At 51.3% G+C, this 23,961-nt stretch overlaps 3 protein-coding genes across 4 annotated transcripts in view; 1 reads left to right on the top strand and 2 right to left on the bottom strand.

Annotated features, from left to right (window-relative positions):
- The window catches only part of Ppp1r37 (protein phosphatase 1 regulatory subunit 37), a 32,422-nt gene extending 27,861 nt beyond the window's left edge, over positions 1 to 4,561 (bottom strand). Inside the window, exon 1 of the mRNA XM_032894281.1 lies at positions 3,952 to 4,561. Coding sequence (XP_032750172.1) covers positions 3,952 to 4,165 — 214 coding nt within the window. The 5' untranslated portion in view covers positions 4,166 to 4,561. The remainder of the gene's footprint in view (positions 1 to 3,951) is intronic.
- A 2,401-nt stretch (positions 4,562 to 6,962) lies between these two features.
- Gemin7 (gem nuclear organelle associated protein 7) lies at positions 6,963 to 16,414 on the bottom strand. 2 transcript variants are annotated; one of them, XM_032894270.1, is made up of 2 exons: positions 16,134 to 16,414; positions 6,963 to 7,694 (listed from the first exon to the last, which is right to left on the bottom strand). In XM_032894270.1, exons 1-2 carry the CDS (start codon positions 16,169 to 16,171, stop codon positions 7,295 to 7,297), a joined length of 438 nt encoding a protein of 145 aa, XP_032750161.1. In that variant the 5' UTR covers positions 16,172 to 16,414; the 3' UTR covers positions 6,963 to 7,294. The 2 variants fall into 2 exon arrangements, with proteins under 2 accessions (XP_032750161.1, XP_032750162.1); XM_032894271.1 differs by having other exon boundaries at positions 16,194 to 16,414.
- Positions 16,415 to 19,944: 3,530 nt separating this feature from the next.
- Znf296 (zinc finger protein 296) lies at positions 19,945 to 23,636 on the top strand. The gene is made up of 3 exons (XM_032894261.1): positions 19,945 to 20,736; positions 20,928 to 21,071; positions 22,603 to 23,636. The coding sequence occupies exons 1-3, from the start codon at positions 20,481 to 20,483 to the stop codon at positions 23,550 to 23,552; spliced, it is 1,350 nt and encodes a 449-aa protein (XP_032750152.1). The 5' UTR covers positions 19,945 to 20,480; the 3' UTR covers positions 23,553 to 23,636.
- Positions 23,637 to 23,961: the final 325 nt, after the last annotated feature.

Below are 23,961 nucleotides of genomic sequence, written 5' to 3'. Positions count from 1 at the left end.
GCAGCCCAGGACTGAGTGCGAGCTGGCCACATGCCACTGGCAGGCTGCAGGGTGGGGAACAGCAGGGAGGGCAGGCAGGGTCATCCGTGTCATGTGCTTTGGTCACAAGTCAGCCTTGCAAAGCCCAGAGTCTAGCAGTGCCTGGAGAGGCGAGCTGCGTACTTTCTTGTGGTCTGCTCCAAAAGGGTTCCAGTTCCTGGAAAGAACTGGGACCTAAGGGCTGCCTCTCATCAGGGAAGGACTGGCCAGCTCCCTCTCCAGTGCCCACACACCCAATGTGCCTCTTCTTCTCACGACTTCTACCCCACCCCCTCCAAGTCTCACTTTCTGCCTGCCCACAGGCCTGCCTCCAACTCCCCAGCCATGGCATCTCATCCTTTCAGACACCCTGGCCCCACTGCAGGGTGAAGCCCATTGGCCCTGCTTTATAGACAGCCTGCTCCACCCCCACCCACCCCACCTGAAAACTTCCCTCCCAGGCTGGTCACACTGCTACAAAACTCTAGGTGGGGCTGAGAAAGTCAGCTCCCATTCCTGCTGGGGACACCAAGGAGAAAACACAACAGAATACCAATGGCTCTCGTTTTACAAGGAAAAGGATGAGTCCTTAGATCAGCTCACTTCAAGGGGTCCCCAAGACCAGGCTCCTGCAAGGCCCGTGGGGGCTCTGGCCCTCAGACAGGCAACTAGAGCTCCAGACACCCCAGTCAGCACTCCTACCCAGAGTGAGGCTGAGTGGGCGCTGGCACTAGCAGATTCCTTCAGAGCTGTCCCCTACTCCAGGCTTCCTTTACCTCCCAGCACCAGCCAGCCCTTCCATCTGTCTCCCTGAGAAGAATGGATCTGAAACCACCAAGTCCCTCAATTCAGACCCTCCAAAGGCTGTCACTAGGGGCACTGTTAGGGGTCATTGCTCTTCCACGAGGACCATGACTTGTTTATATACCCCTATGCTATAGAGGGCCCACAGACCAACTGTGACACACCACCTGCCACCCTGATCCAGGCTGGACCATCTATCCTCAGAGACCTGTCTTTCTTTTTTTTTCTTTTCTTTTTTTCGGAGCTGGGGACCGAACCCAGGGCCTTGCGCTCGCTAGGCAAGCGCTCTACCGCTGAGCTAAATCCCCAACCCCGAGACCTGTCTTTCAACTGGGCTCTCACCAACCTTCTGAGCCCATTCAGCTTCCCATCCCCAACAGCTCCCAGGCCATGGACAGTCCGGCTGTTCTCCTGGGTACCTGCTCCTAGATGCTGATGGCTTTGCAAATCTCTGACCAACCTGGCCACCTTCTCATTCCCTCCCCTATGGAGGCCAAATCTTCAAGCTCATTCCCAGTCAAAAATCATGGCTGTGGGGGTGGGGATTTAGCTCAGTGATAGAGCGCTTGCCTAGGAAGCGCAAGGCCCTGGGTTCGGTCCCCAGCTCCGAAAAAAAAGAACCAAAAAAAAAAATCATGGCTGCTGCTCTAGTCCCTCCTCCAAAAGGTGAGCCCTAAGTGGTCTGCTGTCACTCTGGAAAGATGGGGGGATTGACAGTCTCCCGGTATGGCAGTCATCATCACCTATACCTGTCACATTAACAGCAGCAATCCAATTAGTGGCTTTATAGGACAGGAATTTACAAGAGCAGTCTCTCCTTCAAAGTTTACAACTAAGAAATTAGCACCTCCATTTGCAAACAAAGAAACTGGAGGCAGGCAGGAGGGGAAAAAACAGCTTTCTTGTTAGCCAAACCTTGCAGCCATGGTGGGTCATGTCTGTCATCCTAGAGCTGGGAGACAGAGGCTGACGCATGCATTGGAGGACAGCCTGGACTACCCAATTCAATCCTGTTTCCAAAAAATATATATATCTATATATGGTGCAAGCGTGGCTCCACAGTGCTTGTCGAGCAGTAAGCAGCTCTGGACTCTATCCCCTGACCTACATAAAATGAGTGTTAGCACAGACCTGCAATCCCATCATTCAGGAGAGGGAGGCGGGAAGGTCAAAGTTCAATCACCCTTAGCCATACACAATCTGTGCTACATAAGACCATTTTATGTTAAAAAAAAAAAAAATGGGCTGGAGAGATGGCTCAGTGGTTAAGAGCACTGTCTGCTCTTCCAGAGGTCCTGAGTTCAAATCTCAGCAACCACAGGTGGCTCACAACCATCTGTAATTGAATCCAATGCCCTTTTCTGGTGTGTCAGCAACAGGATACTCATATACATTAAATAAATATTAAAAAAATAAATAAAAGGCTTAGCCTTTTCAGAAAAACTGTGGGCCAGAAACTTTGCCTGACACTCCAGGTGCCCTGACCTCCAGGCCCCACCATCTGACCCTTATCCTGGAAGGTTCTAGGTTCTGACTTTGGCCCTGACTAAAGAGCAAGCTCTTTCCAGGTCTCAGTGCTGCCTTCATAATCATCATGGATTTAAGAGGGCTCACCCTCACCAGGCACTGTTCATGTGTGATGTCACTCAGTCTCTGGCAGACCCTGGGCCACTGCTCCTGTCAGTCATTCTGGGGAAGGGGGGTTCTGAGGCTCAGGGGATCCAGGCAACTTCTCAGCAGTTTGTAAAAGACAGCAAATGAGAAAATCAGAATTTGATCAAGCTCGCCTTTCTTTTTCCCCTTTTATTTTTATAACGAAATAGGGTTTCACCACGCAGTTCAAGCCCCCCTAGAATGCCTACTCTATGGTCCAGCCTTGGCCTCTAAGCGCTAGGCTCACAGCTGCATACAGCCACACTGGGTTTCTTAACCACTTCTGAATGGCCACACTGCTCCAACTTTCCCATTCCTGCTGTGATCTCACCACAGTGGACATCGGGCTGCTGCCAGGGTCCACTGGACTCTTCCTGTCCTCAGCACCAGTTCCAAGAAGTTCAGAACCTTAAACAAACCACCCGGCCCTGGCAGGCTCCCCAAGTCAAATCTAAATTAACCTTGGTCTCTTTGATAATTACTAGTCAAACTGGCATTTATGGCGAGCTCCCAGTGTATCATTTCCTGCAACCAAGTCCCCGCCCTCACATACATCAAAGCTACTAGCTGCCCACTCTGCTGCCCACAGCCTGGCAGTAGTGTCTGTCTGCTCCCAGACAAGCAGGTTAGCTTCTACGGAACATGGCCAGTGGGCGACCTCACTTCACAGGCTCCACCCAAGCAAAACACAATTCAGCTCAGAAACGGGATTAGCCTGAGTCTGTCTCCTCCGCAACCTTTCATCTTTCCTAGCCATCAAAGCCAATGCACACCTCCAAGTGCCCGTCCAGTTCCACCTCCCCACCAACCTTTTCCAACAGACCTAGATCTTAGATCTCCCCATCTCCCAACGGCTTCTGTTGATCAGAAACACCTGAGTAGGTAATATTCCCCAGTCCTTCCCCAGGAAGACCCTGGTAAAAGTGGGCTCCACGTTCTGCTGCTGAACCTTACTGAGGAATTCCTCGCATACAGGCAAACTGACCACCTCGCCCTCTGCTTCTCAGCCTGCTGCCTCCGACCCTCTTTTCCCAGTCGGAGGGTTTACCAACTTCTTGTACACAGTCTGGGTTTATTTCCCGTTCTCATTCCAGCCAGAAGAGCAATGGCCATAGCCGGCTACCCTTTGCGTCCTGGTTTACAGACCAGCTGGTTCTGCTCTCACCGCCCCGTGGACTCACATACCTTTCCCCCAATACTATAGACAGGTTCTTTTCATCTATCCCTGCCTGGGTGTACCATGAACTCAAAGGCTGACTGCCAGCCTCCCAAAGTCCCAGACAAGGTTAGGGTTTGAAAACCCAATCCTGTGCACCTTTCCAACTCTCCCGCCAACACCACTGCCTCCAGCTCTAACCTAGGCACCGCTGAAACCACCGATAAGTGACATTTACCGCGGGCCACCTCCGTAGGAGTCGGCGCTGTGGCGGTCCCACCCGCCCCTAGGCTCTCTCCCGCAACCCTAGCTACAGCTACCGTGTCTCCAGGGGTCTTTGGGCTCCACAGCTCCGGACACGATGTCTTCGTCCGACGGGAACGTGACACGCTTGGCCGCAGCTTTAAGGCGCCCATCAGTTGGAGGCGAAGCTCCGCTGGAAGACCCAGCTTCGGCTGGGGCCTCCTCGGCCTCGGCATCTGCGTCGGCGTCCGCGCCCGGCCCGGGCGGAGCCTCCTGCGGCGGGATCTCCATCGCCGCCACCGCCTCCTCCTCCTCACGGGGGCCCCGGGGACATGCCCCGGGCCCCGGACTCGTCTCTCCGGGTCCTCCCGCCGTTCCGGGGCATGGGCTTGGCCGCTGCCTCAAGCGCCGCCTCCGTCTGCTCCGTTCGTCGTCGTCGTCGCCGCGGCCGCCGCCGGGAGCCCCAACGCGCCTCCGCCGAGCTCCGCGAGTACCTGCTCTTCCGCAGCCACACTTTCGCTACAAGCTAAGGCGCCCGCTGCGTACCGAGAAAAGCATAACCCCGACTCGAGATTTTGTTCTGAAAAAAATAATCTTTTCGAGGGCGACACGAAGACGGGAACAAAGAACAGTTGACTCCACGGGAGAGAGAAACGTGAGCAGCGAATCTGCAGAGCCAGAACTGCAGAACACAGAGGCGGGGCCTATGATCGCGGTCTCCCCCGAGCGCCGCGCATGCGCGAGTTTCAGCGGCTGCCGCCGCCGCCCCCTAACCCCCCGCCCTCAGCCCAGCTGTCAACACTTAGGCTCCCGCACATTCGTCACAAGTCCAAGTAATTCGGGAAAGAATTCAATAGAAATCCTTTCACCGCGGTCTGCAAAAGCGCTGCGTCAGCGGTAAAAGTCGTCTTGAGCTCGATACCAGAGACTCACGTAAAATGCAAGAATTGCCGCCACAAAATTGTCCGCTGATTTCTACACACGCGTCCACAAAAAAAAAAAAAAAAAAAACTTAAAATATAAAATAAGGATCAGAATCCTTAATTTAAAAACTACCTGCTGGACAGGGTAGTGACACGCCTGTGATCCTAGCCTTGGAGAGGCTGAAGGCGGAGGTTGTGAATTCGAGGTCAGACTGGATTACATATGGAGCCTCAGACAAGCAGGTGCTACAGAGTGAGACCCAGGCGGGGCTAAGCCAAGTACTGGGAGCAGGGTAAAGTGATGGAGGTGTTGAAAAGCCATGAGAGCCGAGCTGAATATAGGATGAGTACGTGCAGGTGACAGAAGCGACAGAAGAAAAGACCTTAGCTTCACTGTCTCGTCAAAATTGTATCAAATGTAAATGCTGGGTATTCATGAACCTGATTAAAAAACAAACTGGGAGCGGAATCCCAAAAGCTCGAGATTAATCAGCTGACCAAACCCGAGCGAACCCAGGCCACACCTCCAAGGGATCGATTTCATAGCTCGGGATTCATCTCGGCACTTTCGCTTTCCCTTCTTATTAAGGGTCAACCCTTTGGTGCAAGGGACTGAAATGGTAGAACTGGGCTTGATTGAACTGGACTAGAGAGCTGGGCTGGGGCTGGAGAGAGGCAGCGGTGTGAACTGATAGCAACTGAGGCTACTGCTCAGGGTAACTGCTTCCCTCTTCACATTGTGGATTAGCACACTTTTGAGACTGAGAATTACCAAAAGCCCCCTATAATTAATGCAAGCCTTCACTTACATTCTGAACTTCAAAAAAAGGCATTAACTAGGTTTTCTTGTTTGTTTGGTTGGTTTGGTTTTACTGGTTCTCACGTAACCCAGGCTGCCCTCTGACTTACCATGTAGGCAAGACTGGCTTTATCTCTGGCTCTCCTACCTCTACACCCCATTCCCCACCCCAAGGGCTAGGATTACAGGCTTAGGGCATTGTGCTCAGCTAGGAACTGCTTTTGGATATCATCTACTGAAAGATTTCTAGTGACAAGGGACTGAAACAGGTGACATAGACTTTCTCACTAGGAGGTGGAGCAAACTGAGGAAGGGTAAATCTTCAACGCTAACCACCAATCTGCAGCATTTGCTCCCGGGCTGTCACACAAATGTGAATACCACCACCACTCCCTGTCTCCTCAGTGGGAAAACAAACCTGCAGCTGACTGCAGTGGACCACATCACCCAGAGGAACCTTGTAACCTGGTGTAAGCCAAGACTATTTCTAGTAAAAGGCCATCCCTGCCCACCTCAAAATAGGCTTAAGGTCAATTTCTTGTGCAGAGAATGGCAGCCATTTGGGGAGGACCCCAGGAGCAGTGCAAGCCCCATACTGTTATCTGGATTCCTCACTCATGGCTTATAGCCCCACAAGTTTTAGCATGAGATAACTACTAACTTTTAAACACTACTCCAGGGGGTAGGAAGACAGCTCAGCAGTTAACACTTGCTCCTGTTCCAGAGGGCCTGAATTCTGCTCTCAGCACCCACAGCTCACAAGCACCTGTAACCCTAGCTCCTGCCGAGTGTGTATCTTCTTCTGGTGCCCAGGAGCAGCCACACTCATGTGGGCACAGATGCAACACCTGCATTTAAAAATTTTAAAACAAAAAGGTTTTAAACATGGCACCATTCTCTGTAGGATCCAACAAAATAGATAAGCAGAAAGGCCAAGTATGGCGGCCTGACCTGTAATCCCAGCACTTGGAAGACTGAGGCAGGACTGTGAATCCTGAGCCAGCCTGGGCTGCATGGCCAGTCCTGTCTTTTGAAAAAGGCTGGGGAGGGGTGAAAAGATGACTCAGCTGTTAAGTGCACTGTCTGTTCCTGCAGTGGAGCCCACGTGGTGGCTGACAATTGTCTCTTACTAGTTTCACTGGACCTGAGCTCTCTTCTGGCCTCAGCCATTACCCCCTGCATGCATGTGGTACAGACATCCATGTAAGCAAACCACCCACATACATAATACAAATTTAAAGGAGAGGCAGAGCCAGATTTCTCCAGGTGATGACTTCTTTGGCAGAAGGGGAGATGGAAAACAGCTTGAGAGGCTCAACCCTGCAAGCTCCTCTCTGCGCACAGACACACATGCATATAGACACTCCTCAGCCTGCAAGGCCTAGCCTTGGAATTTATTTCTGTAAAGTTCACTAGTGTGAGGCAGAACATTCCTTTCAACACGAAAGATCTAGGATGTCTGTGGTTGCAGTCTCCCACTGTGGCACAGCCTGTCCTCCCTTGAATTTATGATCTTCCCACCGCAGCCTCTTGAGAGCCAGGGTTATCAGCAGCCAGCCCCAGGTGGTCACTGGTTTGGTGTGCCTCTGAGTCCAAAGCCAGAGTTTGTTGGCGCTTGCTTTCGAAGTCCAGGAAGGTGCTGAGAACAGAGGCCTGGGCTACTGCGGCAATGCCCACAAGAGAAAGAGCAGACAGTCTTCACAGCTTGAAGGAATAGGAAATTATGTCACTACATCGAAGCAGGGCCTCCGCCTGCACACCTATGGGAGTCTGCAGCTGGGAAACGTAGAAGTTAGCTACATCCAGGTCTGTGGCACCAAACTGGGCAGTCACGTGTACACCTTCGTGCAGTGTGAAACTCACAGGGTGGCCCACCATGGCTAGGAGGCTTCGGAGGTAGCGCTCCCGCAGAGCGGCTCGGGCCCGCTGTTCCTGTGACTCTGGCGGATCTTGAATACGACCTTCTCCGACTTCTGGCCTCAGGATGGTCCTGCGTCCATCAGGGGCAAAGCCTCGGCTGAAGCCATCCGGGCCCCGAGGGAGGCGCAGCACCGGCACCGGCACAGGAATGATTGGTAGGCTCTGCATGGTCCAGGCTCTGGGAAGAAGGTCAAAGAGTTAAAGCCACACGGCTCCAGGAGAGAATAAGTCCGCCCTTTGCTTTCTCCTCAATCAAGACTATCACTGTCCTTTAGGACCTGCGTCAATTCCCCCAGCTCCACCCCAGATAGGGAATTTTGTCTGTCTGTTGTTACAAGGTTTTGGAGACAGCGTCTTGCTATGTAGCTCAGGCTGATCCCGAACATACAGGCACCCTGCCTTCTAACTGCTGAACAGGTATGCGACACCATATGGGACTCTTTTGCCTTCTGTTGTTTTGAGAGGGTCCCTAGCCCAGATGGACCTTGAACTCTGTGGCCAAGGACCTTGAATTTCTGACCCTCCTACTTCCTACCAGGTGCCAGCATTACAGGTTTGCTTTGCCACCCTCTGTTTATGGGGTACTGTGGATGGAAGCCAAGGCCTCCTGCATGGTAGGCAAACTCTATACTAACTGCACCCCAACCCTCTTTTTGTCTACTTTGATCATCATAGTTTTTTTATGGTTCTGGGGTAACTGATAGAAGAATATTCCCAGCCCCTCTCAAATATAGCCTATTCTTAACTCAGTCAGCCAGAATCCTGACAGCTAGATCCAGAATGATCCAGTGACCGCTAAATACTGCAACTACTGAGTGAAAACAGCCTATGCTTAAGGAGACCTTGTCAGGAAATTTTAAGAGTTTGCAGTATCTTGGGCTTATTGTTTTCTTAAAGATTTATAAGCACACTGTCACTGTCTTCAGACACACCAGAAGAGGGCATCGGATCCCATTATAGATGGTTGTGAGCCACCATGTGGTTACTGGGATTTGAGCTCAAGACCTGTGGAAGAGCAGTCAGTGCTCTTAACCACTGAGCCATCTCTCCAGCCCAAGGCCTTTTGTTTTCAAGTGTGTGTGTGTGTGTGTGTGTGTGTGTGTGTGTGTGTGTGTGTGTGTGTGTGTAGTGGTACACTTGTTTAGCTGAAGGTCAGAGGACAGCTTGTAGAAGCTAGTTCTCTCCTCCCTCTACATTACCAGGGATAGGACCACAAGAAGGCTGTCAGCTTGGTGGTGAGAGCCTTGAGACTTCACTCATAGAGCCATCTTACTCCTTAATCTTTTTTTGGGAAGAGGGGTGGAGGATGGAGAAGGGCACAGGCTATCACTATATACCCTACACTGTCATGGAAGCTACCGTCCTGTCTGCCTTAGCCTTCCTTAATCCTGTAATCTCAGGCCATCTGCATTGTTTTAAGGTCCCTCCAAAGTCTCATAATCCCAGCACTAGGGATGCCAAGGCAGGAGGACTGACTTCAAGGCCAACCAGATCTAGATAGGGCATCAGCATCCCAAACCCACTAGAGTTACCAGCCCTGTTTTGTCCCTTCTTGCATCCAGCCACCACCATTGCATGCCTGGACTGTTCCTGTGACCTCCCCACTGGGCTCCTAAATCCACCCTCCCTGTGGTGTATTCCTTTTTATTTTTTCTTTCTCCGTACTTCCTCCCTTCTCTGAAACAGAGCCTCAGTGTGTAGCCCTGGGACTCACTATATAGATGAGGCTGACCTCAATATGCTTACTGCTGCCTCCCTAGAGTTGGGGTTAAAAGTGTAGACTTCAGGCTTGGGGATTTAGCTCAGTGGTAGAGCGCTTGCTTAGGGAAGCGCAAGGCCCTGGTTCAGTCCCCAGCTCCGAAAAAAGAACCAAAAAAAAAAAAAAAAGTGTAGACTTCAAGTCTGGCTTATTTTTTTGTTTGTGTGTATGAATGTACATGTGTGAACTGCTGTGCCCATTCCTGGGCATAAAAGCCAGAGGAGGACATAGGTATCCTACTCCAGCCCAATGTTTTCCCCACAAGCTGTAAACTGGATCTGGCAACATCTAAATCCTGGGTCAGTGAAGACCTCCACAGGTCTCAGAACTTGTACCAAGCCTGGCCGCCTGACTTCAGAAGCCGCAGAGTCCAAGGAGAGAACAGAGTCCTAAGCCTGTCCTCCCTCCAGATGCACACTGTAAGGTGCACCATGCATACACACATGCACTCGCGCACAGGTTAAAAACAAGCAGACACACATAACTAAATCCAGAGTGACTTCTGTTTAGACCATTCTTTGGGGTCCTCACAGTGGAAGTTACATGACCTTGTCACCCTCTGACCTCATCTCCCCTCCCCTCCCCACCTTTGGACCAGCTAATACTCCTGAGGTAGAGCAAATACAGCCCTGCCACAGGACCTTTGCACTCATTGCCTTTCCCCGGAGACATGGGGATGCCAAGCTCACTTTCCTCCCTCACCTCACTGATCCATCATCATTTCTTTTCCCATTTTCAAACCACTATTTCTGAGAAGAGGTCTCAGATAGCCCACACTGACTGCAAGCTCACGGTGCAGCCCAGGCTAGTCTTGAATTTCTGACCCTCCTTCTGCTACCTCTGAGTACTGGGATGTCAAGCTGTTTTATATAGTACTAGAAATCAAATCCAAGGTTCCATACATGCCAGGTCAGCACTTGACCAAAGCTGGATGTGGTACTGCCTGATTTTAATCCTAGTACTCTAGGTGCAAACACAGGCAGATTCCTGAGTTTGAGGCCAGCCTAATCTACAGAGTGAATTCCTGTCTTGAAAAACAAACAAACAAACAAACAAACAAACAATGCAGAGGGAATTCTATACTGTTCACTCTATACTGTCAAACCTCATGCCCCCATGAGGTCTTGTCACATTGCTTGGGCTGGGGGCTGGTCTTGAACTCCTGGGTTCAGGTGATCCTTCTGCTTCAGGCTTCAGTCCTGTGCCAACACCTTACCCCATCTGTTCCTCACAGCAGCGTGTGCTCCTGATGGAATGCTTCCCGGGCCCAGGAAAAACAAGGTTCCCTCCAGGAAATGCAGGTTTTCTTTCACCAGTGTGCAGACACCAGTACCTCTACTGTAGACCAGGCTGGCCTGGGACTTGTGACTGCTAATGCTGGAACTATGAACATGGCTAACTTGGGTTTCTACTGGCCTGTTGGTACAATCAAGAGTCAGCAGTGAGGGGGCTAGAGATGTGGCTCAGCCATTAAGGGCACTTGGGAAAGCAGGTTCTATTCCCAGCACTTACATGATGGCTCACAACCATCTGAAACTCATGCTTCAGGGGAGCCAATGCCCTCTTCTGGACTCTGTGGTTACCAGGCACTCACATGGTGCACAGACATACACGCATGCAAAACATTCACTCACATTTAAAATGTTGCAAAAGAAAAGTGATGGTTCAGCAGTGGGTTGGAATGTAGCTCACCTACATGTGGTAGATGCTCTCCTAGCATGTAGGAGGCCCTGGGTTTGAACACAGCACTTCTTAAAACTGGTTATGAGGGCACACACCTGTGAGCGCAGGCAGGAGGCTCAGAAGTTCAAGGTCATCCTTGGCCACATGACAGCTTGAGGCCAGCGTGAGCTACATGGGGGACAGGAGATGGCGCAGAGGGTAAGAGTAACTGGCAGGCTGAGACCCTGTGAGGAGGAGAGAGCCAACTCCTGAAAGCTGTCTTCCTTAATACCACACAAACAAACAAATGTAATGAAAATCCGAGGCCCAGGCCTGATCTACAGAGCAGTCAGGGCTACATGACAAACCCTGGGGGAGGGAGATGAGGAGGACCAGCACAGGTAAGTGTGTGATCTGAGGTAGACGTGATTACAGCATGTTGCCTTGAAGCCTAGGCTAGCTTCTCCCTGGCGATCCTCTTCTTCAGTGGAATACTGGGATTCCAGGAAAGCTTTGAAATTCCATGGAAGCACAACCTCACCAGCTTTGTGTTTATTTTTTACATATTCAGGCTTTCTCTGCCATCCCAAGTACAGGTCCCTGCACAGCAGATCTTCTGCTGGCCGACCTTAAGATCACAGCCCAGCAGTGAACACAGAAGCAATTATCCAGACAGGGCTGGAGAGAAAGAGGCTAGAGAAGAGTCTAAGTCTTGGAGGAGGGAGGAGAAACACTGGACAGTGGTTTCCAGAAGGGCTTGGGAACAGTTCCGGGTCAGTCACACCACAGTGCAGTCCCGGATCAAATAAGAAGCTGAGCCATGTCAGAGAACACACCACAGTGGCAGCACAGGGAGGTTTAGGCGGGACAACTGCAGCCCCAGGCCAGCCTGGATATACTTCGAGGCATGGCAATAGATTGGAATGAGGAGGTTGAGAGAGGTGGGCACACATACTCCTCTGAGCAAGGAGGAACATGAGCTATCCCTTCCTAGGAACCCCATGCTTACTGTCTAGAGCATGGACTTGTGGGAATGAGGGAGGGACAGGGAGTCCAAGACAAAGGCCACTGTATCTCTGCTTATGCTGGCCCTTGTGAGAGGAGCTGTTGGATTAGTGCTGTGTGGGGCATGCAAAGCACTCAGCAAGTTGTGCAGGTGGAATAAGAAGTCTTCCAGGGGAGCTGGAGAGATTGTTCAGCTCTTCCAGAGGTCCTGAGTTCAATTCTCAGCAACTACATGGTGGCTCACAACCATCTGTAATAGGATCTGATGTCCTCTTCTAGTGTGGGTGAAGACAATGACAGTGTACTCATATACACAAAATAAAATAAATATTAAAAAAAAAAGTCGGGGTTGGGGATTTAGCTCAGTGGTAGAGCGCTTGCCTAGGAAGCGCAAGGCCCTGGGTTCAGTCCCCAGCTCCGGAAAAAAAAAAAAAAAAAAAAAGTCTTCAAAGCAGGCTCCAAGGCCCTGCAACAGATGAGGAAGACTAAGCCTAAGGGCTAAAGGCTGTGTGTGTGGATGTGTGTGTAGGGTGAAGACCATCCAGAGCCTCTAGCAGACAGGTAAGTCTATCACACCCTTAGGCCCTCATAGGTGGATTCCAGGCAAGTACTCTACATCCTGAAGCCCTATCTATCTATCTATCTATCTATCTATCTATCTATCTATCTATCTATCTATGAGACAGTGTCTCATGTTGACCCCAGGTGGCCTAAAAGATCTGACTGATCCTTTACTGGCAATGGTGGCGCACACACCTTTAACCTCAGCATTGGGGAAGCAGAGGATCTCTGTGAGTTCGAGGCCAGCCTGGTCTACAGGGGGAGCTTCAGAATAGCCAGAGCTATAGATAGAAATCCTGTCTCAAAAAAATAAAAAAAAAAGAAAGAAAGAAGGAAAAGAAAAGAAAAGAAAAGAAAAAGAAAGAAAATAAAAGAAACCAAGTCTAATCCTCCTGCCTCCATCTACCCTGTCCTAGGATTACAGGCCTGTGACCCCATGCTGCTGGGATTAAACACGTGCTCCAGCAACTGAGCTACACTCCTGCCTCCCAGACTGCTTTCATTTTCAAGTTGGGCTCTCACTAAGTGCCCAGGCTGGCCTTAAACTCATCTGAGGCTGAACCAAGTTGTTTAGTCCTCTGCGTGCATGCATGTGGCCCAGCACATACATGGGGTCAGAGGACGCCTTATAGGAAAGACTCTGTTCTCTCCTTCCACCAACTGGGTTCCTAGGACCAAACTCAAGACATTGCCTCAGTCCATGTGGCAGTTCTCTTTTAAAGGTTTATTTATTTATTTCATGTATATGAGTATAATTCAAACACATTGGATGAGGGCATTGGATCCCATTACAGATGGTTGTGAGCCACCATGTGGTTGCTGGGAACTGAACCAGGACCTTTGAAAGAGCAGTCAGTGCTCTTAATCACTGAGCCATCTCTCCAGCCCCATGTGGCAGATTTTTGATCCTCCTGTCCCAGACTGAGGACCTGGGATTTTGATACAGCATCACACAGCCCAGCTACCTGCATTTAAAAAATATAACTGCCTACTGTCACTCCAACTGAGTCAGGGGCCACATGCCCCAAGTCTGCCTTCCTACTCAGGTTAATACTCTAGCATTGTAATAAAAGCATCTTCGGCTGGAGAGATGGCTCAGCGGTTAAGAGCACTGACTGCTCTTCCAGAGGTCCTGAGTTCAATTCCCAGCACCCACATGGTGGCTCACAACCATCTGTAATGGGATCTGATGCTTTCTTCTAGCCTGCAGGTGTACATGCAGGCAGGATGCTGTATTATACATAATAAACTAAATCTTAGAGAGAGAGAGAGAGAGAGAGAGAGAGAGAGAGAGAGAGAGAGAGAGAGAAGCATCCTAATAACAAGGGCTACTACTTAAGGAAGGGCAGATGGGAACTAAGCTAGCAGTCGAAGAGCTTTTTCTTAAATCCCCAGACAGAATTAGACTGGGAACCAGTGAGGAGCCCCTTGTTTGCTCCAATAGAGAAAAAGTATATGAATGGGGTGTGGGATCCTGGCAGTCTATAGAGGTTGAGGCTCAAGAATTTCATATTTTAGGGGTTGGGGATTTAGCTCAGTGGTAGAGCACTTGCCTAGGAAGCGCAAGGCCCTGGGTTCGGTCCCCAGCTCCGAAAAAAAGATCCAAAAAAAAAAAAGAAAAGAATTTCATATTTTAGGCTAGCCTGTGCCATATAATAGGACTCTAAGATTTGATAAGATTTGATTATATCCAGAACCCCCAATTGCTGGAATGCATCTAAAGCTAGACAGCTGGGTCCAGACTGGCAGGTGTCAGAAGAAAGCAGCTATCTGTGGCCGCTGAAGCGGGTGCTTTCTCCTGGCCTTTCCTGGTAACACAACTGGGCCTGGAAAGCTCTAGAGACAGGGTGGAAGAGTTAAGAAAACAAGAACTGGTTTATGCTGGGTGTGGTGATGTACACACCTTTAATCCCAGCATTTGGGAGACAGAGGCGGGGGGCCTCGAGTTCAAAGCCAGCCTGGTCTACAAAGTGAGTTCTAGGACAGGCAGGGCTACAGAGAAATCCTGTTGAAAAAACAACAAAGATTTGAGAAAAGTCAGGAAGAATATGTCCTAGTGTCCTAAATGGCAAGGACAGCTGGAATTATCCTCTTCCGGGTTATCCTGAAGACCAGGATATCCAGAGACCGTCAATTTCCTGCCCAGAGGTTACAGTCCAAACCCATACATCCCACTCCCTTGCTAAGTAGTCTTTTAGCCCAGAGCGGGTAACAGGCCTTCCATCAGTGAATAGGAAGCTGTTCACAGGCTATCCTTGGTGCCTCGTGAAGATTGGAGTGAGGCATGGGGAGAAAAAGTTAGATCAAGGCCAGTCTTTGAGGGCATGCTAGCCAGTTCTAGTGTGATGAGAGTGGCCCTGGCAGGCCTTGCACTTCTTCCCTAGTCCCTCCGCCTTGATAAAAAGCATTTGATCACATTCCTAAAGCCAGCCACCAAAGTCCATTCCCTTATTTGGATACTTCCACTTCCTCCTCCTAAGGTCAAATACCAAGGTAAGGCCAACAAAGTATCAATGTCCAGCCCCTTTGGCGGCTCACCTAATTAACACCTCATCCTAACACAGGATTTCTCCTGGTGTCTTTATAAACTGCCATTTGTCTATGGGCCATGTCTGTTTGTCTCTATCCAGAGGAAGACCTTTGCTTCTCTGGGACAAAAACACATCCTCCTTCTCCCTTGTTCCCTTCCCCATCTCCCTCATTCTCTATCTTCTGTCTTTGTCTCTTATTCCCTGCCTTCTGTCCCTCTGGGGCAAATAAATCTCCTTTGTGCTGGGAACTTGAGTCCTGGAAGTTCTGAGCAGATATTTTCCCTTTCAGTCTTAGCTACTCTAAGAGAGTTCTACAGCAGCCTCAATTACATAGGGAGAGGCTGAAGATGTAGCCCAATTGGTAGAGTACTTGTACAGAAAACATAAATCGGGCTTCCTTCACCAACTTAAACTGTGTGATAGTATAGACCTGTAATCTCAGCCTTTGGCAGGTGAAGGCGGTATGTAAAATTCAAAGTTACCCAGGGACACACAGTGAGTTCAAGGCCAGCCTGGGGTTACTGTTTTGCCTCCTAGTTTGGGGAGTGAGAGTGGGGGGAGAGGGGGACGACAAAACAAAACCCAAACAAGAAGAAGAAAGTGGGGGGTTGGGGGTTTAGATCAGTGGTAGAGGGCTTGCCCAGGGAGACAAAGGCCCTGGGTTCGGTCCCCAGCTCCCAAAAAAAAAAAAAAAAAAAAAAGAAGAAGAAAGTTAAAGAGGAATGAGTCAGTTTGGAGGACATTAGGTCTACCTTGAGTTACGAGGATACGAAACTAGCTGGACTTCCAGAATAGAAGACAAGGCCTAGAGTAATTAATCGGCTACCTATTTCTCCATACACTCTATAAGGTCTGCTGTCCTCAGACCTCCAATGCAAATTCGCTAAATGAGGCCACACCCGAGAGTAGGCAGCCCGAGGGCAAGATCTGTTCCCTTCTCAGCTCCTATGGGCGGGTCAATTTCCTTTTAATTCCTTCTAGCCGCGTAAGTGTCCTTTTCAAATTCTAAGAATGTCCACCCGCTTCGGGGCAGCCACCTCCCACCCCGCCCGCCCCGCCCGGCGGTCAGAGCACTGCCCCTCTCCAGGCCTTTCCTTACCCGCAGCCCCCTCCCGGTGCGGCGGACACGGAGGACATCCCACGACCGCGGCATACTCACCAAGGCCTGTCCCTGCAAGCTCTGCTCTTACGCCCGCGCTGCCGCCGCACAGGTCCCAGCAAGAGCCAAGCCCCGACCGCCTAGGTTCCGCCCGCGCAACCGCCGCAGACGTCCGGGTGGGCATCGAGTCCCGAGCGCCTGGGTTCCGCCAGCGCCTCCACTTTCCCCACATGTTCATCTGCCGCTCCTGGGTCACCCGATCGGGACTGAGGTCTACCAACCTATGGGTTAGGGACGTTTAAGATACCCACTTTGGGAAGCACGAAACAGAGGTTCAGAAAGTTGGGCATTCCAGGTTTGGAATCCCCAGCACCCTCGGGAGGTGAGGCAGGAGGATTGTCAAAGTTCGAGCAAGGCCTGACAACCTGGGCTATAGATAAGGCCGCATCTGAAAAGGGGAATGGGGTCGGGAGTGGGAGAGGAAAGAAGAAGCAACGAGTAGTGGCTCACATCTGTAATCTCAGCATTTGGCAGCCAGAGACAGGAAGATTTGGATCAGTTAGAGATAAAATGGGGGGGGGGGCGCAGAAATAGGAGAACCAAGCAGAAGAAGCATCAGCTGCTGCTGCTCAGAATAGAGGTTTCCTATCAGCTGCTTGGGAGGTACCCCCTCCCCTCAGTAGGAAGCTGACCCCTCGCCATCCCCGCCTCTAGCTACCAGGAAAGGGGCTTACAGAGTGCTACCGCTAGGATGGGCAGAGGTCATTTTGTCCCTCAGCCCTCTCTGCTACCCTCGTTTACAAAGGGAAAAACTGAAACCCTACATTGGGGCATGTGAAACCCCACTGATCTCAGCCCAGGTAGAATTGATTGCATCCCCACAGAGTTCACTTAGGCAGGAAGAGGACTTCCCCTGACTGCCTAACACACAGGTACTCTGCAACTATCCGTGGAAACGAATACCGTGCTCCAATATAGGTGTTGACTGAATCATGAAAGCATGGGTTCTGGGGGGTGGGAAGGGGCACTGCCTGTCCTAGCTACTAGGGAGGCCAAGGCTCAGGATTTTCTAACCAGACAGTAGGGGCCTTTTTTAGGAACGGAACACCCCAATGCTCTCTTTTTTTTTTTTTTTGGTTTTTTTTTTCGGAGCTGGGGATCGAACCCAGGGCCTTGCGCTTCCTAGGCAAGCGCTCTACCACTGAGCTAAATCCCCAACCCCCCCCAATGCTCTCTTAAAACCTGCATTCTCTTTCGAGTTGGGGGAACAAAATAAGCTACAAGTTAGCAAATAAATAAGCCAAGGTCCTTCAGAGAGACTGGGGACATGACTCAGTTTGGCTTGCCTAGCCTTACAAGACCCTAGTTCCATACTTAGCACAAGAAAAAAATGGCTGAAATTATACCTACTACTTGGTGAAGGTGGAACTAGAGGTGCTCAGGTTAAAGGCTAGCCTATGCCACAATACATGGCCCTGTCACCAAAGACAAAGGGTAAAGGATGGGGCTGGGCATAGAGCTCAGTAATAGAATAATTGGCTGAGATGTACAAGGCTCTGTGTTCTGCTCCTCTGCACCCCCAAAAGAGGAGACAATAAGGACAATGGGCACAATGATAGCAAGATAGTGGTTAAACCAGGCGTGTGTAGAGGGAAGACAGCACGTGCAAATTTGGGGACAGCCTAGAAAATGAAGGAGGAAAAATGCCAGGCAAGATGGCACACACCTTTACCTTTAATCCCAGCACTGAGGAGGCAGAGGCAGGTGGATCTCTTATGAGTTCCATGCTAGCCTGGTCTACATAGTGAGTTGCAGATCTCTAAATAGAGTGACCCTGTCACAAACAAACAAACAAACAAAAAACCCTAACCCCTCCAGAGAGAGAGAGAGAGAGAGAGAGAGAGAGAGAGAGAGAGAGAGAGAGAGAAAAAAAAAAAAAGGGGAAAGTGAAAGAGGGACTGGTGGGCTCAGTCAGTTAAAGAGCTTGCTGCCAAACCTAAGGAGATGAGTTCAAATCCGTAGACCCACATGGTAGAAGGAGAGACATACCTCCTGATTTCTGTCCTCTAACCTCTACTTGCATGCTGCGGCATATGTGAACACACACTAAGTGAATGCAAATTTTCTTAAAGTGGATTAATAAGTAAGTTGATTTACTGATTCTCAAAAGTACATTTTAAAAGCCACCTTTGTGTTGAGCATGGTGGCGGCATGCCTTTAATTTCAGCAGAGGCAGAGACGGGCAGATCTCTAGAGGAGGCCAGCCTGTTCCACAAAGCGAGTTCCAGGACAGCCAGGGCTATTCAGAGAAACACTGTCTCAAATGAAGGTCACCTTCGGTGGTGGTCTGGGTCCAGCCTCTACTAAGGCTTTCAAGGCTTCGAGGGAATTGGGAACAGATGGAGGTCATAGGGAGTAATTTGCAAGGCCTTCGGCAGGGTGTGGCTACTTTAGATATGCTGGCCAGGGAGGCCCTGGGCCCTCCGGAGGACAATTGAGGCCTTGCCTGAATAACAATATGAGGAACTTCAGAGCTTGGCCTTGGAATTCACTCAGCTGCCTGAGGACACCTGGGGCCGGACACACCAGGGCCCTAAACATACTGGAAGCTTGTGGTGGGTGGGTGGGTGGGGAGGACGTTCAGCAAACAGTTCTACTGTGATGTGGTAGATGCCAGGAAGAAAAGAGAACTCAGAAAGGATTGAGGGTGTGGCAGGGTGCTGATGCCACTTCAAGCCGAGTACCGGAGAGAATTCTTATCTGAGGAAGTTCAGGGGGCCCCAGAGGGAGGCAGAGGGGACAGCTGGCCCTTTGGTTTCAACTCGTAGCCTGGGACTAGGAAGAACATACTTCTGTTTTGTTTCAAACCTTTCCAGACCCCCACACCTAACCCCGCCCTGTACCAGGAAAACCAACTAACCTCAGAGTAGCCAAAAGACCCTCTGGATATGACCTTTACCCAAGTTCCTGCCCCCCCCCCGTCTTGTTAGTTCAGAATGCATAGGTTCCTTCTTGGCTTTTCTTGGTACCTTCAAAAACCTCGGGTCTTCATATTTATTTACTTATTGAGACAAGATCTCCCTAGATAATATCCTGGTTAGCCTGGAACTCATCACGTAGACCACGCTGATCAGGAACTCTTGGGCAATCCTGCCTCTCATTCCAACATGTAGTATTGGGCTCACAGTATGTACTACCACCATCAAAGGGGGGGAGCGTTTTAAAAAAACTTTATTTGTTTCAGGATCTCATGTACCCAAACTGGTCTCAAAGTCCCTATGTAGCTGACCTCCACAACTTCCATGTGCTGAGATTACAGATAGACAACGGCCACCCTGCCTTCCCAGGTACAGGGGAGAAAATAGAAGTCCTCTTGTGGGGTACCCCTGCCTGCTTCCTAGCTTGATTTGGCTCCAGGGCACTTGTCTGCACAAAGGATACTCTATATACTATGAAACAGCCCCAATGGGCCTTGAATTTGTAATTCTCAGGCACATGAGTAGCTGGGAAAACCAGGAAGAACTGAGGTGAAGAAGGGTCTTTTTTTTTTTTTTTTTTTTTTTTTTTTGGCTTTTTGAGACAGGGTTTCTCTGTGTAGCCATGGCTGTCCTGAGCTGGGCTTGAATTCAGAGAATCCACCTTTCTCTGCCTCCGGAGCATTAGGATTAAAGGCATGCACTTTTACAGTCATTTCTATGTGGTGACCACTCCCTCTCAACTGGAGAAATAGGGTACCGAAGTCTGGGATGTAGCCCACTGGGTGGAACACTTGACTAGAAGAGTGTCAGAGGTTCTGAGTTCAATGCCCAGCACCACACAATATGGGTGTAGTGAGGCACCCCTGTAAAACCACCGCTGGAGAGGGGGAAGAAAATCAATCGAACGAAGCCATCCTCAAACTAGCCGTTACATGGCTAGGTTGAGCTTAAAAGGCAAAAAAGAAAAAAGGGGGGGTTGTTTAAAGCGAAATTTTCTTAGTATACTTCCCCACTAGTGAGAGATGTCCACCACTTCTCGCTTGGGGCATGAGGGGCTGCATCCCGAGCCTCAGGTATCACCAGCGCCTAGGGGTGGGAACGAGGGGCATTGGGAATAGCTTTTTTCACTCTCCTGGGTGAAATCGAGCCCAAGGGAGGAGGGCACAATTTGCGCACTGGTCCCCGGGGCAGCGGGCTGGGCGGGGAAGGTCGAGTTTGACCGCCGCGACTGGCCCCGAAAAGACCCCGCCCCAGTGGGCGGAGACAAGGCAGGACCAGCACGTGTAAAAGGTTCGGCGCGGGTCGCCTAGAGCTACTCACTCACCTGAGCGCCTGGCCGCTACGCGAATTACCTCTGCGTTCTTGCCCCATGTCCCGCCGCAAGGCCGGCCGCGTGCCTCGCCGCGTAGACCCGGAGCCCGACGACGACCTGGAGATGCCTGATCTCATCATTGATGTGAAACCGGACTGCGACCTGGGGTCCTTGGCACAAGGGCCCTGGTCCGCGAGGGACGTGCCCATGCCGGGGCTCTTCGATGTGGAGCGTCGCCTCCAAACCGCCTCGCGCCCACTTGGCGCGTCCAGCACGTGTGCCCCGTGGATGCCTCTGAGTTCTATGTCTTCCGGTGAGTTCCTACCTTCGCCCCTGCTTGCATCGGGACCTTTGGGTGGGTGCCTCTCCCCTGAGGATGGCCCGGGGACCGGCCTGGCCTCCCCAGCCTTCGCCTCTAACCTCCGGGTTTCCCCTCTCCACCTTGGAGCCCTCACTCGGAGCCGGGCTCCACCCCACCGCTCACCACCCGCTTCCTCCCTGCAGACCGCCAGCCCTGGACCGACAAGCACCCAGATCTGTTGACCTGCGGCCGCTGCGGGAAGATCTTCCCATTAGGGTCCATCACCGCTTTTATGGATCACAAAAAGCAAGGCTGTCAGCTCCGTCAAATCTCCGACCCCATCTCAGGTAAGTAATTCAGTGTGCAGTGCACGCCTGATCCAGGGTTGGACTTCCTGCCCTGCGGAGGAGCTAAGGTGGACAGATGGGGCACCAATCGTTACTTCCCCTTTCTCCTTGCTCCCCTTAGGGTAGAGCCTGGGCGTGGCTTGGTCTTGCCTGTCCTAGGGCAGGGACTAGAGATGGGGCGGGGGCTGGGCAGTGGAGGAAGGCCACCCACAAGGTGTGGCCAGCCCCAGAAGACTGGCCCGGGGTTTTGCCATACACCCCTAATTTAGTTTCACTTCTTCTTTCCCGTGGACAGAAATAACTGACCAGGTGGCTGGACCAGGGTTGGCAGTAGGGACCTAGTGGAGGATGGGACATTGGCCTGGGGAGTACCACACCTACTGTGTTTTGATCCTTCTCATTGAGATTTAGACAGTTCAGAACCAGGGAAGGGTCATCTGGCTTGTTCCCCTTGCTGGGATCTCCCAGCGGAGTGCTGGGAAGCCCCTGGTCTGGGTGCTACATACTCGAGTTGTATGTGGGGGAGGAATTAGGACTGCGTGGTGTCTGTCGAGTGAACTCTTGTTATGAGATTTTAAGACATGATCTGAACTTGAATTTCCAGCCCCCAGCTCATGTGGTGCCCAGGTGGAACTTGGGAAATGTAATTATATTTGGGGCTGGGATCCAATCAGCTTTGGTTGAGGGTGGGGCTAAGATGGGTTCACCTGAATAGCAACTCCAGCAATGACGTGTGGGCACTTGGTGTGGGTCTCTGCTGAGTTTTACATTTTAGACAGGGTCTCAATAAACTGTTATTATAGGCTTGGATAGCTGTGGGTACTTTGTTTTTTGAGACTGGGTTTCTAAGTAGCCCTGAGTGGCCTAGAACTCTGTAGACCAGGCTGGCCTCCAACTCAATAAAGATCTGCTTGCCTCTGCCTCCCCAGTGCTGGGATTAAAGGCGTGTGTCACCACCTTTGGCTTAGCTGTGGGTATTTTGCTATCTGAGGCTCAACTCACATTTGAGGGCTTATGGTGACCAAAACTCTCAGCTGTTCCCTATTTGAGGTCACAGCCCTGGAAGGGCCACTCAGACTCCCTATATTCTAGCAGCTTAGGAAGCGGGCAGAGAGGATCTAGTCCAAGGTTACACAGCTAGGGAGGAAAAGCCTTGAGTTTGACAGGTCTCTGTTTAGTTTTGGTCTGTGGTATCATAAAGGCCACCCCGTCCAGACTGGGATTGGGCTATCCAAAGTCTAATAGGTCTGGGGAGTGTCCTGTAGACAACATGGGACTAGAAAAACATCAAATTTGGAATCCACACACCAGCCCACCTCCCCTAGTGTTGTTTCTGTGCCAGGCCCCAGCTCTGGGCTTTCATATTAAGATCTACTTTTTGAGCCTCCCCAATTGCTTCCCCAATGCCTTGGTGCCCCCCACCCCTACAAATATTAAAACCTGTTTACACTTCAGGAGGTTCCCTGAGGGCAGCATCTGTCATGTACCATCCTATTGTGGTGATACTCACTGCCCCTTCCTTCCCTTTCAGAATCCAAAGATCTGAAGGCTCTGAGCTGCCTCCAGTGTGGCAGACAGTACACCAGTGCTTGGAAGTTGCTATGCCACGCCCAGTGGGACCACGGTCTATGCATCTACCAGACACAACAATTGGAGACCCCAGAGGCTCCGCTGCTGGGCCTGGCTGAGGTGGCTGCAGCCATGTCAGCAGTGGCAGTGGTGGGGCCAGTTGAGGACAAGCCCCCTTCAGTGAGTAGCGCTGCCCGGCGGAGCCCTACCTGCTTCGTATGTAAGAAGACCCTCAGCTCTTTCAGCAACCTCAAGGTCCACATGCGTTCCCACACTGGTGAGCGACCCTACTCCTGTGACCAGTGTTCCTATTCCTGCGCTCAGAGCAGCAAGCTGAACAGACATAAGAAGACCCATCGGCAGCCAACGCCTGGGAGCCCCTCCACTTCTGCCAGTAGCCGCGAAGTCTCCCCAGCAGCCCCTCCTGAACCAGCAGCCTATGCAGCTGCTCCAGCCAGCACTCCCCCATGCCAGAATGTGGAGAAGGCTGGAGCTGCCGCCACAGCAGGAATTCAGGAACCTGGTGCCCCTGGCAGTGGGGCTCAAGAGAGTCCAGGTTTTGGTGGCTGTGGAGCCACTGCCAAAGTAGAGAGGACTGACTCTGTAAAGATAGAGAAGATAACACCCAGGAAGAGTCACCGGGCTGGGGGCAAGTGTGAGTTCTGCGGGAAGTCCTTCACCAACAGCAGCAACCTCACGGTGCATCGGCGATCGCACACTGGCGAGCGGCCCTATACCTGTGACCAGTGTTCCTACGCTTGTGCCCAGAGCAGCAAGCTCAACCGCCACCGCCGCACACATGGGCTGGGGACTGGCAAGACTGTGTACAAGTGCCCGCACTGCCTCGTACCCTTTGTCCTGCAGGCCACGCTGGACAAGCACCTGAGGCAGAAGCACCCGGAGATGGCCTGAGAAATGTTCTGTACAGACAGGTGTTCCTCATCAAGAGGACACGGCCAGCACTTAGCCATTCTTTTGTGTAAATAAACCATCTCCTATTTACTCATGTGCCTGGACTTGGGCTTTCTTGGGGTGTCTGAGGTGGGATGCTCCCTCCATAGTGTGGACAGCTGGACAGACCGGTTTGGAGTGGGGGGTAAGTGCCCTGGGCACTGGAGGACTGGCACAGAAAGCTGTGCTCCCGGTTCTTGGTGTGGGTGAGGCCAGGGGCAGGGAGAGGCCTGGACCTGTCACCAGAGGCTTCTGGGCCCAGTCCAGTCCTATCCCGTCATCCACTGGCCCTGTCCACACATGCCATAGTCTGGGCCTTTGACTGGATTGGCCCCTTCCTCCTGCCCCTGCAGGCCTCACTCACCACACC

Source organism: Rattus rattus, chromosome 2, assembly GCF_011064425.1.
Source record: "Rattus rattus isolate New Zealand chromosome 2, Rrattus_CSIRO_v1, whole genome shotgun sequence".
Lineage (NCBI taxonomy): Eukaryota > Metazoa > Chordata > Mammalia > Rodentia > Muridae > Rattus > Rattus rattus.
Note: the sequence above shows the minus strand (reverse complement) of the source record. Positions and strands in the feature narration are given on the sequence as shown.